General features: G+C 33.5%; 2 protein-coding genes across 3 annotated transcripts; one reads left to right on the top strand and one right to left on the bottom strand.

The window, feature by feature from the left end:
* Nucleotides 1–932: 932 nt before the first annotated feature.
* Nucleotides 933–3,318, bottom strand: LOC112050374 (cytochrome c oxidase subunit NDUFA4). The gene is made up of 3 exons (XM_024088631.2): nt 3,117–3,318; nt 2,146–2,292; nt 933–1,064 (listed from the first exon to the last, which is right to left on the bottom strand). The coding sequence occupies exons 1-3, from the start codon at nt 3,156–3,158 to the stop codon at nt 1,008–1,010; spliced, it is 246 nt and encodes an 81-aa protein (XP_023944399.1). The 5' UTR covers nt 3,159–3,318; the 3' UTR covers nt 933–1,007.
* A 214-nt stretch (nt 3,319–3,532) lies between these two features.
* LOC112050362 (MOB kinase activator-like 1) lies at nt 3,533–13,743 on the top strand. Of its 2 annotated transcripts, none has more exons than XM_024088619.2 (5): nt 3,533–3,691; nt 4,421–4,587; nt 5,953–6,180; nt 6,784–6,947; nt 7,785–13,743. In XM_024088619.2, exons 1-5 carry the CDS (start codon nt 3,678–3,680, stop codon nt 7,863–7,865), a joined length of 654 nt encoding a protein of 217 aa, XP_023944387.1. In that variant the 5' UTR covers nt 3,533–3,677; the 3' UTR covers nt 7,866–13,743. The 2 variants fall into 2 exon arrangements, with proteins under 2 accessions (XP_023944387.1, XP_052739946.1); XM_052883986.1 differs by lacking the exon at nt 3,533–3,691 and adding an exon at nt 3,796–3,911.
* Nucleotides 13,744–14,036: the final 293 nt, after the last annotated feature.

Here is a 14,036-nt window from a genome sequence, read left to right as displayed (position 1 = left end):
ACAAAAACTTGAACAATCTTCACTCAGGATTATTACGACACAAGCTTCATTCAGGACTTTTTTCAACTCAATAGCTTTGAAATTATTTTTATGTAATTGATTCACTAGTAAAAAATAATGTTTAAGTGCAGACTTACCAATCAGTGATTAAAGCATGAAAAACAAATCAATATAAATATGAAAGTAACTATATGTTTCGCCTTTGTAAGGCTGAATTCATGTTGGTGCATAAACAAATATGCAAGATCTATTGTATCATCCAGCGGTCCAGGTCTTATAAAAAAATATTATCTTTGCAGTTAATAGTTTCTAGGAGAAAAGAAGCTTTTCCATCACAATGTAGTAAAAAATCTAATTTTACTTCATTAAATGAACATATTGCCTCATATAATAAATATGCAAATAATGAACAAAATTTTGACACATACTAAAACCTTCCTCATAAATCAATATAAAGAATACCACATGAAAATCCATTTAGTAATAGTTGCAAACTGACAGACTGAAGTTTTTTATATGTACATTTTTACTGAATATAGATAAATTTAAAATTTTTACTAAATATAATTAAATTTTAAAAAAATTAAATAAATACATATAAAAATACTAATAAGCCAAATCACACTAATATTATCTATACTAATATTATAAAGCTGAAGAGTTTGTTTGTTTGTTTGATTGAACGCGATAATCTCAGGAACTACAGGTCTGATTTGAAAAATTCTTTCAGTGTCAGATAGCCCATTTATCGAGGAAGGCTATAGGCTATATATTATCCCCATATTCCCACGGGAAAGGGAACCACGCGGGTGAAACCGCGCGACGTCAGCTAGTTTTTGAATAAAACTCAAATAAAATATTCTAAATATACATTAATTGTACTAAAAGAGCAAATATAATACCTATAGTGGGCATTGAATAAAACTCAAATAAAATTATCACATAGCACTATTTATTAAATAAAATGTTCTAAATATTATAACACTGCTTGTATTCAATAGTTTGACTTAGAACTTAGGAGCAGGCGACGGTGTCTTGGAGTAATCTATGTTGGGCGAGTAGAACTGTCAACAAATATCACTCATTAGATTCTATCACACTTATCAAATACATAAACAACTGCAGTACATTACATTATGGTGTGAATACAAAGTGGATTATCACTTGAGGAAAATAAACAATATCTACCTTCTGAACAATACTGTTTAAACAGTGAATGCTTAAATTGCATAATATTCAGGTGGTAAGTTACTAAATTTCTACAAAATAAACAGGTACATATACTCATGCACCACAATATAATTTAGGTCCCTTAATATGAAGTACTTGTGCTAAAAAACTACACAATGTATAGCCAGATTTATATTTGTCTGATGTGATGTATCAGAACAGAATCAGCATTATGTTTTATAAGGAAAGTTTTACACTTGTGTTGTGACATGTTGTGATGGTTTCTGATGTGCCAATACCAATTCTTATTCAACAATTTAATGTGGATTTCAACAAATGAGGTGTTTTTAATTCTGGAAGTGAAACAGCATAAAATTTCATGCATTATGTGATTGTAAAGTATAATATGCACCAACATTGAATCTGCTCTAAACACTATATAAGTCTGGCAAGCTCGTTAATGACACTCCCATGATATGCGGGCGACGGGTGGAAAGACTGCGCGGGTGTGAAATCGTGCGCGCGGGGAAGTGAGGTGCATCAGTCGTGGGTTTTTCATTCATCGATACATGTCCCCCGGCCCGCGCAGTGCGTCAGGAGTGTTACGAACAAACTATAGGGCACTGTATAACACTATAACACTTAGCAGGCTGCTATGATAAATTTTGTGAAAAGCTGCTGAGTTTGGAGTGTTTTAATTTCAGAGCAGGATAGAAGTTTGACTCACGACTATGCATTGCTGCATCTCTACTAGTATTATGAGGATTAAAGATTTGTTTCTTTGCATTGAATAGGCTCTGAAACTACTGGACCATTTTAAAAAATTCTTTCACTGTTTGAAAGCTACACAATTACAGAGTGCTACATTTTATGCCCATATTCCTACAGGAACAGAAAGTACGCAGGAAACTGCAAGATTCAGCTGGTTGTAAAATATAATAATAAATTAATCATAGACGCAGCAAGTAGGTATACCTTGTACTGCTTGTCCTTGTACTCCTGCCAGGGCTCAGGGTTTGTACGCTTGTTCCATGAGACATCAGGGTTGCGAGTAGCCAGGCGAAGTGTGTACAGCACTGCCATCCCGCATCCCAAGCCCACACAAACATACAGTGGAATCAACTGAAAAATAGATGTTACAAATTTTGGGTAAACTTTGAAGCATACTACATTGAATTTTTTTGTCATTTGAAAGGTTTATATTATAAATCAATTTATTAGTCCTCTAAGCCAAAGAAGACATAATGCGATAGTTTTGTCCACATATTGCAGATTCTCATCTATCAGATTAAATACAAAACTTAAGTACAGTAAAATAACAAAAATAAAACATGAACAATCTTTAATTGCATTTTCATATATGTGCTTTAAAAATCATGAAATTGTGTATGAAACACACAAAATTGCACACAAAGTAAAGCTTATCAACAAAGATAAAGAACAAGTTCCGTTTCAGGGTAGTGGTATTTTTAATAATCTGATCAAAATATTTATTTTTTCTTCATATTTCAAATCTGTTTCGTCATTTTAGAAAGCTAAGAATTAATTTAGTACATAATAATTTATCCATTTATTTACTAGCTTTGTAGTCCCTCTAAATTAAAAATGACGGGAGATGTTTAACAAAACACAAATTTCTTAGACTTGCTCTTGACTACAATCATGCCTGATGGAAAGCAATGATGAGCTTTAAGATGAAGCGCACTAGAGAAATTCAAGGGTAAATCAACATTTGTTTTCCCAAATGAAAAACCATATAAAATAAGTGTCTAATAATTACAACGATTCTACTTGTTTGTTACCTTGTAATGATATTTACTTTAAATTGAATTCGATTTTGTACCTGAATAGATAAAAGTGCCTTATACTCAAGATAAAACAAGATTATAGGTTAATTATGTAAGCCAAGACGTAGTAAAAATAAAATCTTATAACGATTTACTTACAGCCTTGTGTTTCTTCAAACTCTTAATAGTCAATCCTTCCATTCTGATATTTTAGATTTACTCAATAAACTCAAAATTAAACACTGTCTGGAATGCAAAATTGATTTTATTTGAGTTTGCGATTTTGCGTTGCAGACGAAAATTTATCGACAAAAAATGACAAACACAAGTTGACAACTTCAGTGTTAGTGTTGCCACTTTTCCTGTTATTAATTGCAATTAAAAAAAATAGTAAATACTAAAATGTGTTTTAGCTTTACTGTAAAACCTAAACTTTAAAATACTAATTAATAAATAAACATAGTAAATTAATTCAAAACTTTTGAATTATTACATAAATAATATTTTGTTGAAGTTTTTCTGAATTTTTGAAATGAATGTTTGATTTCTAAACATCATACTCGGTCTGTCAAATCAAACAAAATAAAAAAGTTTTTTGTATGACAAGTTGATGCACTGATTAATATTTTTGCTAAAATAAATAACCTATTTTTAATGGTTCGGTGCTACTTTAGTGGAGGATAGTTTTATATTTTTAAAGGCTTATATTTAAGGAACAAAATGAGTTTTTTCTTGTAAGTATCTGTAATTCATAATTAGTGAATTTGTATCTATTTATAACCAAATGTCTGAAAGGAAGAAAACCATTGACGTCTTGTTTATATCCAGGCAATGGAATGGTTTTGTATTTTTTCATATTAGAAAACTTGTTATTGAGAACTAGTATGTAGGGTTATCATTACATATTTTGTTTGTACACAAAGAATTGTGTGGGATGAGCAAACTGTGACAAAGGTAGTATTTATTCATGAAATGATATAAATAATACAAGTGTAACATGTTTTTCTAAAAGCTATATGTATAAGGTATAACATTGCTTACATACAGAATTAAATATTTCAGGTGGGTTACCTGAATTACTAATAATATTATAAATTACAATTAATTGTATTTATGCAGAATCTTCATTTTGGTAATGATGGGAAAGAAAACACATGGGGTTTTCAAGGTTTATAGTTTTTTTTTACTGTGGAATAAAAAATACTGTGTCCATTCTGTACATCATCTAGTAAATAGATTCTGTGTTGTCTTTTCTTTTGCTTTTAACACAACATATATAAATTCTATTATTCAATATAGTAATATATTAAAGTATGTTGGGTAGATGTAGCTGCACCCTAGGGTTGCAAGCAAATGTCAGATTGATTACATGGTGGCAAATACTGCTGGATATTAACAAATGAAGTAACAAAGTAATACTTAAGCTTAATCATTTGTTATTGATATTTCAAAATATCTTTCAGTGGAGGTCGGTCTAACAAAACTTTCAAACCAAAAAAAAATATTCCTGAAGGAACACACCAGTATGACTTGATGCGCCATGCTGCTGCTACCCTGGGCTCGGGTAATCTCCGACTGGCTGTCATGCTGCCTGAGGGCGAAGACCTGAATGAGTGGGTTGCAGTAAATAGTGAGTTTATTTTCCTCAAACTTGTTCTTTTTTTTTGAGAAATTAGTACCAGCCCAGATTTGGTAAGTTAATGATATTATATTCCTGTCCATGAGAACACTGAAACACCAAATATCACCAAATCCAGAATTTGAGCAACAGTGGATTTACAGGACGGTTTTGGTTCATTGGTAGATTAACCTTTTTGAGCAATTGGGCATTTTGCCTTGGGCAGGTCTTAATTTTTCTTTCAATCATACATAAGAAAAAGTTTTGTCCAAATAATCAAATTCTCAGGTTAAATAATAATAGTAAATTATATTAATTTGTCATTAAATGAGTGCTAACCAACTCTATGAGTAATTCAGTAAACAGTGATAAGGCTAACAGGAACTATTGATATCAAGGAAAATGCTATATTGCATGCATAAAAACATGACACTATTAAAAAAGATAAATATAAAACATGTAGTATGTTGAGTTTTTTTAACCTTAGGATTTTTGATATGCCCGGGTAAGGTAGCCAAACTATAAAACAAAAGATATACATTCACAAGGGTTAATTTGTCACAAATTATAATAGAAATCAAAAAATCTTTGTATAGTGAAAAAATATGTAGATTTGTAGGCGTAAGATAAGGTGCACCATGACATATCTCATGAAGATAAAATGACATACTGCCAACCAACATCACTAAACCAATATTTAGGTTCAGCCACTATTGTGTAATACAATATGTCTTTTACTTTTCACATGACATGCTTCATGGGGTGGATTTAAGCCTACTGAAGTGAAGCTTTGGGATTAATTTGTGTATCATCAAAATCTGTTATATGAGACTGGATATAGAAAATGATCTATAAAACTATAAATACTTATTATAAAGAATGATTGTTTAGAGGACAGTACTTACATACAATGACTAATGAGTCTGCATATCCTTTTGAATTGTTATAAATATTATAATTTGCAGACTTGTGTTTCATTCATTGTTTAATGGATATGGAAAGCGTACATGCAACAAAGACATTTTCTTCTGCATGGTATTCAAACATGTATTAACTAGCGGACACCCTTGATTTCTTTAGCGTGGATTTCAGTTTTTCTCAAGTACCGCGGGAACCATGGATTTTTCTGTGATGAAAAGTATATTGATATACCAGCTAATGGAGATGGTTTGGCTTTAGTCTATAATAGAGAGATAAAGAGAGACAGCACAAGACATTTCTGTGTTGCTGGATACTTAATTAGTTAACACTTGCAAATGCACTTGTTCTGTCAGTCTGTCAGCTTATTACAACAAAGCCAAAACTTCTTGATCATACTACATCTAGCACTTCATTTATGGTAGATATGTCGCTGACTAGAATGTTTGTCGTTTTCAGCGGTAGACTTCTTCAATCAGATCAACATGCTGTATGGCACCATCACAGAATTCTGCACGGAGGAGTCGTGCGCGGTGATGTCTGCAGGGCCCAAGTACGAGTACCACTGGGCGGATGGCCACACCGTCAAGAAACCCATTAAATGCTCGGCACCCAAGTACATAGACTACTTGATGACGTGGGCGCAGGACCAGTTAGACGACGAGACATTGTTCCCTTCCAAGATAGGTAAGTTAGTTAGTAGAAGTTAGCTTCCGCTAGTCTAGAATAATTAAACAAAGAACATGCAGTGTAACGAAAGGAACTGCTTTAGGAATATGCTCTAAAGATAAAGACCAAGTGGAAATTGTAGGCGTCTTTTATAAGTACTCTTAAATCAAACCTCAAAAAATGGTAAGCAGGACACCAAAGACGACTTATTTTAGACTCCATTCATATTGGTGAATCTTGATTGGATGGATTGGATTTGTTAATATACAAAATGGAAAATATTTTGGCCCAAGAATGCAATATTGTGTCAAATTCTGGCTGTCTTATTTGACTCTGTGCCAATGTAAATGAAGCCTTAATAACGATAGTTAGAAGCCTATTGAGGCTTCTAACTATCGTTATTAAGGTATCGCTCAATGGTAAGAGCGGTTGGACTTATCACCGAGAGGTGGTGGTTCGATCCCCGTCCCATTAGTCTATTGTCATACCCACTCCTAGCACAGTCTTTCCCAGTTACTTTGAAAAAAACAGGAATATTGGTCATATCATAAAGAATATGGCAAATATTCTTTTTTTTTTTTAAAAAAAGAAATAGTACATGATGGTGAACTGTGTGCCCAGGAGTACCATTCCCGAAGAACTTCCTGTCGATGGCGAAGACGATCCTCAAGCGGCTGTTCCGCGTGTACGCGCACATCTACCACCAGCACTTCCCCGAGGTGGTGCAGCTGGGCGAGGAGGCGCACCTCAACACCTCCTTCAAGCATTTCATATTCTTTGTGCAGGTTAGTGCTGGCAAAACAGAAAAACTTTGTGTGGCGAAATGTACACTTTTATAATGAAAATAGTAAATATCCAACTAAATTTCAGACTTCCCATAATTTGCTACTTAAGATAAAACTTCTTAACAACATGGTTATTGTACACTTGTAAAAAGTTATTATTGACAAAGACGCTTGTAGGCAATCATATTCACCTTCTCCCAAGTCATTTTATTAAAAAAAATTTAAATGATTTTTATAACAAAATAATAAAACCCTCCAGCCCTGCAACTTCCCTAATTAGTACTTGCAGGGAGGAATGCAGAACTATTAGAACAGCTGACAAAAAACTAATTTTAAGGGTTTTTAACACCATAAAGTTTCTATTACAAACCAATTATTTTGAGTATCCATGCCTTGTCAGCCGATAGACATCCACTGCTGGACATATGCCTCTTGCATGGACCTCCAAGCACAACAGTCTTGAGCAGCCTGCATCCAGCTGCAACCCACAACCCGCTTGATATCCTCAGTCCACCTAGTGGTGGGTCGACCAATAGACCGACCAGTAGAAGGTCGAGGTCACCATTCCAGCATCTTGGGACCCCAATGTCCACGGCTCTTCGAACTATGTGGCCTGCTCATTGCCACTTCAGCTTCGCGACTCGCTGAGCTATATCAATGACTTTGGTTCGTCTGCGGATCTCCTCATTCCTGAATCGATCACGCAGTGAGACTCCAAGCATAGCTCGCTCCATTGCCCGCTGAGTGACCTTTGAGCCTTCTAATAAGGCCCACAGTCCGTACTCCCCCCCTCTGACTATGAGCTGGGTATCCATAATAAAGTTTATTTATTTACAGGAATTTAATCTGATCGAACGACGAGAGTTGGCGCCGCTACAGGAGCTAATCGAGAAGTTGACCGCTAAGGAGGCGCGATGAGTACTATGTACTACTGTCTGAGGTCTGAGTTTAAGTTTTCAAATAAAAAAGAGGGCGGCGACTACCTATCTATCTAAATTTATATGGACAAACAGTCAAAGATGATGATTAACCGTCCATAGAAAATAACAGATATTGTAGATGGTTAAAACCAAACCAACGGCGATGTGATAGTTTTACTTGAAAACTTATACACAGGACTATGACTGCGATATTGTAAACCGACGGCAAAATTCAGATGCTCAATAAATATCATATTTGATGTCAAGGTATTGTGATACTTATTGAATGCTTGAATTTTACCTTAATCGAATAATTATAAAATACCGGCCTTGACGACTTTCTCTACCATTGCAGATGTAAACCTCAAGTGACGGTCATACTATAGCAAACCACTTAACTGATCTGATCTACTGCGCGGTATAGGGCTGCGGGGTAGGATGACAGAGGGGAACGACCGGGGAGCGGGAAGGTATACTAGCGTCTATCAATATTTTCGAATATATTAATTTATTATAAAACACGGCTAAAACTCACGTAATGCAATGTTGGAGAGTCCACCACTTAGCCCCTCTCCCAACGCGCGATGCGAGCGGCTGCGCGCCTCGCCGTTGCTTCGCAGTTAGGATCGTGCCGCGTTTCAAGAACCAGTTCATGACTAAGGATCACGTATGGGTTCGAAAAACTAGTCGGGCATACTCCGAAGTTGCATTACGTGAGCCGTGTTTTATAATAAATTAATATAAATAACACTCACAATAGTTTAAATTCTAAAATTTTTGAATATATCTATATTTCTATACTAAAATAATAAAGAGCAAACCGCTTCTTCTAGTATTACTATATATATTTAATTTATATGACGAAAACGTCTACAACTTCGCTCCATTGTCAACCCCGCACCCCTACACCACGCGGGCGAGGATTCCAAGTAGGTTGTCTATAATGTAAAAATAATGTAATCCATAGAGCGTGCACCGTACACTGACGTTCAGCATTCGCATCAACCAGATTTGTTGTTTTTAAGCCGCTTCTTGTAATTGGTTGGACGTCAAACGCAATTAAAATTGTCCATCTTAGTCTATGGAAAGTTTATATATGGAATCTCTGGTGTGTTTTATATGAATTTAAGAATCATCTTTTAGGATCATAGATTGAAAATAGTAAAATTATTGCATTCACATAATATTAATATGTTTTGTACATTTTTCATGTAGACTGGTTTTTTCAGAAGTAAAATTTTGGAAAAGTATAATGAAATTAATTTATTTATCTATGTAATGAAAATCAATTTATTGGCTGTACTTAATTTAACTTTCCCATTTATATTAAACAAATGCCTTGCTTAAATTAATTAATTATGTTTTAGTAGTGGATATTCTGAACTAACAGGGAACATCTTTTTATTGAAATTTTTTTGTTGCTTTAAGGGTATTTGGCAATCAACTTCTTTCGATCATAGTACTCCTCATCATACTAAAGTATGACTTTACAAAAATTTATCAATTCAACTATATTGGTAGATATATATATAGCTATATATTCTAAAATATATTTTTCTTTGTGTTTAATAACATTATATAAAGATGTAATTTAAAAATCTTCATAAATAATTCTGACGTGAAATATGTCTGAAGCATTGTTGAGAACTGAAATGAGTATACTTTCGAATCATTTATGTAGCCTAGCAATTTACAGAAGTTATATAACTCAACATGTAAGCTTCCATACTTTTCCATTTACTTTTCTTGGATTATAACTAAATTAGCATTGCAAATTAAATCGCCTTTCTCTATATAATATATATATAAGGCTAAAATTGTTCTCAAATAATTTTTCATTTTCATGTTGCAATATCCATTACATACAGAGCTAATGAAATCTTAACATAACATATATGGGGTCGCCATAAAGCGTTTTATAGAGACTTACCGATTTTTTGAAGTGTATTAATATACTAATGAATAATAATATTATATTTTGTGAATGAAATTGTGATATGAGCTATTTGGAGACTGGTCGAGACTCGAGCATGATTCTCATTGGCTTGGGATGCCTTCAGGGAAGTGATTATGTAGGCCTAGACCTTAACTTCGTAACGAAAGTTGAATCTGCTGTAAATATTTGAAATAATGATGACCAAATATGAGTGACCTTGAGACATGTTTTCTTACTAACTTTAGATGTTTTTGAAGATTGAATATTCTAACTCGTATTATATATCCATGTAACTTTCTACCTTTTCTTGAGGCTTCTTAATGCGGTTTAAGCTAATAGTTGTTTTGAATGGAATTATTAGACATTGGCAACCACGTCGTTTTAATCTGAGTGGAACATAATTCAATGATTGGAATACAAAAGTATATTTGCTTGTAATATTTGCATAAAATCAATATTATCAACATGAGAAGAATTTACATATTCTATCTCAACAACACATGGCACTTACACTGCAATGTATTTTTACATCATTTTCAACTTTCGAGCGATTTGGTATATGGGAAGCAGAGCATTTTTTTTTTTCAATTCAATTTATTTTGTTCCAAATCTCAATGATGATATAGTTTTTTTTTTACAAACTCATGTAAGTTTTATTTATAAATGTTAATAACGTCCAATAGTAAGCCGCTAGAACACCGAGACGTTTAATACAAGTTAAGCGCAACTTAAATGTAGGAGCCCTTTTATATTCTATAATATTTTTCTTTGTGTCTAACGTTATATAAAGATATATTCCGTAATTTAAAAACTCTAAAAAATACTAAATTTGATACAACACTTCACCCATAAAACAGATGGGTGAAGGTCGTTTCTAATACGGATCTTGAACTATTTTACTGTGATTCTATTCCCCATTCTGTGGTCGTCCATCATGGCCGATGTAGTAGGGCTACCCTTTAAGATGCGCTTGATGTCTCAATGTTCGTGATAAAAGGCAACACGAGCACGCTTGTGCGTAACCGAGCATTTAGAATGAGATTAAAATAAAGCCACGACGCTGTGGCTTGTCTCAAAACATAAAATGTTGCGTTTTCTATATCTGTTTTATCATGTGCGACAGCATGTTACACACATTTTCCAGTGTGTAGTAAGTACTGTATTGAAAATTTGTTGAAAATTTTACAAACACAAATTGTCTTTCTTTGACTAATTTAAATAAAACACATGGATATACAGATAAAACTGAATGTATGATTTTTGGTGCTTATGTGGGTATTATTAAAATTAACTTTCTATAATGTATCTTTCAGTAAATTATGTTTGTCAGTTACCTTATTATTTCAAGATCGTCGTTTGAGTTCAGTCACAGCGTCGTTGTTTGTCACCACGACAATTATTATAATATAGATGATTTATTCTATAAAGTAATTTAGATTTGATACAAAAGGTATGATGATAATTATACTTAAGTAGAAACGATTGATCTTTACTGTTTAATGCTTTTACTTGTAATTTGATCGGTCTGGCGTCTCCTCACTCACATATATACACGCACGCATACGCACGTGTCACATAAAGATCTAATTAGCTAAATTATTTATTAAGAAGCCCTTCTTACATATTAATTAATTTCTATTTTCTTAAGTTAAATTGTATAATAAAAGTCCATTTAACATAATAACCTAGTTAATTTATGCAAATGTTTGGCATTTTTGTCTTCAAAATATTCACGAGGAAAATTCATTAGGTAGGTATAAAAATTGAATATATCATGTTCCAATATATACCTTGCAATGTACTTGAAATATAAATACGTTCCAACTGATTCGAATGACATAATATTTTGAAGTCAACGTAATGTATCGCATAATTATGTGTTACAATAATAAATATTGTCTTATTTGTATTACCACACTAATTCTATGTAGATTAGTTAGTTACACCTCTTTATTTCTGAACTACTGTGGATATGCATTGTGACGTCATGACAAATACAACATGGCCGACATGCGCAAACAAAATAACATTCATGTTTGATTATTTTACAAAAATTGAGGAATGGCTTAAATCACCATTATATGTAAACATAGATATACATTTCACCTTCATATAATATACACTACACAAATCGACACGTATTCTCACATTTTGCTAATACTAAAACCATACACTGTATAATAATTGTAAAAATTCTAGTGACTTGACGCCAGGCTGTGTATATTTAGGTTCCTTATTTATTTATTGTGATGATTATATTCGCGGTATAGATATAAAAGATGACACAAACCTAAATTAAGGAATACTCTGAGTTTTGTGAACGTTTAGCCAGCAGACAGAAAGGGTTTTTTTGGAGTTTACTCCTTAAGAATGGATTTTTCATATATAGCCCCCGGTATGAAAAAATATGGACAGTAAAATTCGATGAACGAATGACAGCGTTACGTTTTTTGTGTCCAACCTATTCTGCGCACCTTTCACCGACGTAAGACGTACATAGTGTATGCTGCGGGGCAACACACCTATTTAGACAGATTTAGACATCTGATCTGATCTGATCACACTTTTTTTCTAAGTTCTGCTTTCTTCGTTCTTTGTAATGTAAGTTAATAGCACGCAGCGTGGCACAATTATCCGCCCACTTTAATTGTGCCTCTGAGTAGGTATATTTGTTACATAAATATTTCTCCACAGATTGGCGAGTAAACGTTTGTCAAACTCATAGTAATAGGTACAGTGTTTCTGATTATTTATAATGCTGTTAAGTTAGCCGCTAAGTTATTTAGAATATATTTTGCGCATTTTTATTATCGTTATTGATTCTGCAGAATCGCATCCGAATACTTTGCACCGTACTTGTGACATCACGTTTATGAATGTGGCCATTGCTGTGGTTGATTGGATTTTATTAATATGACACCGTAGACAGAGAAATAAATAGACAACTGTTCGGCATGCCATCCCACAACACTGCTGAAAAAATTCACTAATATATTTTATGCTAACTGGTTAGGTACTTAAAATTTACAAATAGTTGAGCTGTCATTTCGTGCTCGCAATACTTGGACCATCGTTGTGCCTGAAAAAACACCAAACATTTAATCGCATTGTCTCGTTTTCTTACAGTCGACGGAATAAATTGTTCTCTTTGATATTGGATGCTTCCTATATCTATTTACTTCCCTGTCTACGCCTGACACGCGTCGCGTCGTGCTTAAAGTGTCTGATAATAAACGCAAGACGGCATTTATTTATGAAGCAACGTCTTCGTTCTACTGAAGACACACACCAAACACATACACAGTGTGTAAATGTTTTGACGTGACAGATTAAAATAATCGAGAACTTAAAAGACAGATTTTGTATAGTTCAGACAACATTTTTGATATCATTCTCGAATACTGAAAATTCAACAAATGAAACTATGGGTAGTTTTAGCGCTGGTTTTATAATAGCCAAGTTCCTACGTATTTAATATGTCATCATCAGTCTTACAAACTACATGTCAAAGTTCGGTGCAAGTCTCATTGGCCCTGATTGTCTCTGACATGGAAATCCTAATTATTATCTCAGTGCACTGTTAATGGCACTGGTGTTAAGTGTTGTATACACGATTGCGTACAAAACTATCTCAATGATGACGAAATGCATCTAATCTAACGTAACGAAATATTTGCTTCTTTAGTTTAAAACTAAATTTATTTCAGAGATAAAAAGGTCTCTACACACTCAATAATCGTACTAGAGCGTAAGCATTGTTCTGGCAATAGTAAAATTTATTCTATGTGCCGTTTCACCCTACCCTACATAATATTGAATGTGTGAGGCCTCTATCCCTATCATAGAGAATGAGGGTCTCCATAGACGCGCTACTTTTTTTTATTTTATTTATAATTACAATGTAATGAAGCAAATATATACGAATAATTGTAAAAATCAATTGTAGTTTTATTTTACGAAATGTTTATGCATGCATGATTATAATAGCACCTATGTGCAAAATAGGGCTTTATAACCTGCTCTGAGAAAGATGTGGCTATTACAGATTTGTTCTAACGGCTAATAGTCCAATCAATATTGTTTAAACAATATAAATCATCTCGTCCCCGCACCAAAAGGTTTCTGATTTCAATTATCATAAAAAACATAAAAAAAAAACATCAAAATCGGAGCTGTTTCTGAGGACTTTCGGAATATGCTTGTTTTATGTATTCATTGACTCTACTAGTATAG

This window comes from Bicyclus anynana, chromosome 10 (assembly GCF_947172395.1).
Source record: "Bicyclus anynana chromosome 10, ilBicAnyn1.1, whole genome shotgun sequence".
Taxonomy (NCBI): Eukaryota; Metazoa; Arthropoda; class Insecta; order Lepidoptera; family Nymphalidae; genus Bicyclus; species Bicyclus anynana.
This window is presented reverse-complemented; position numbering and strand designations above follow the sequence as displayed.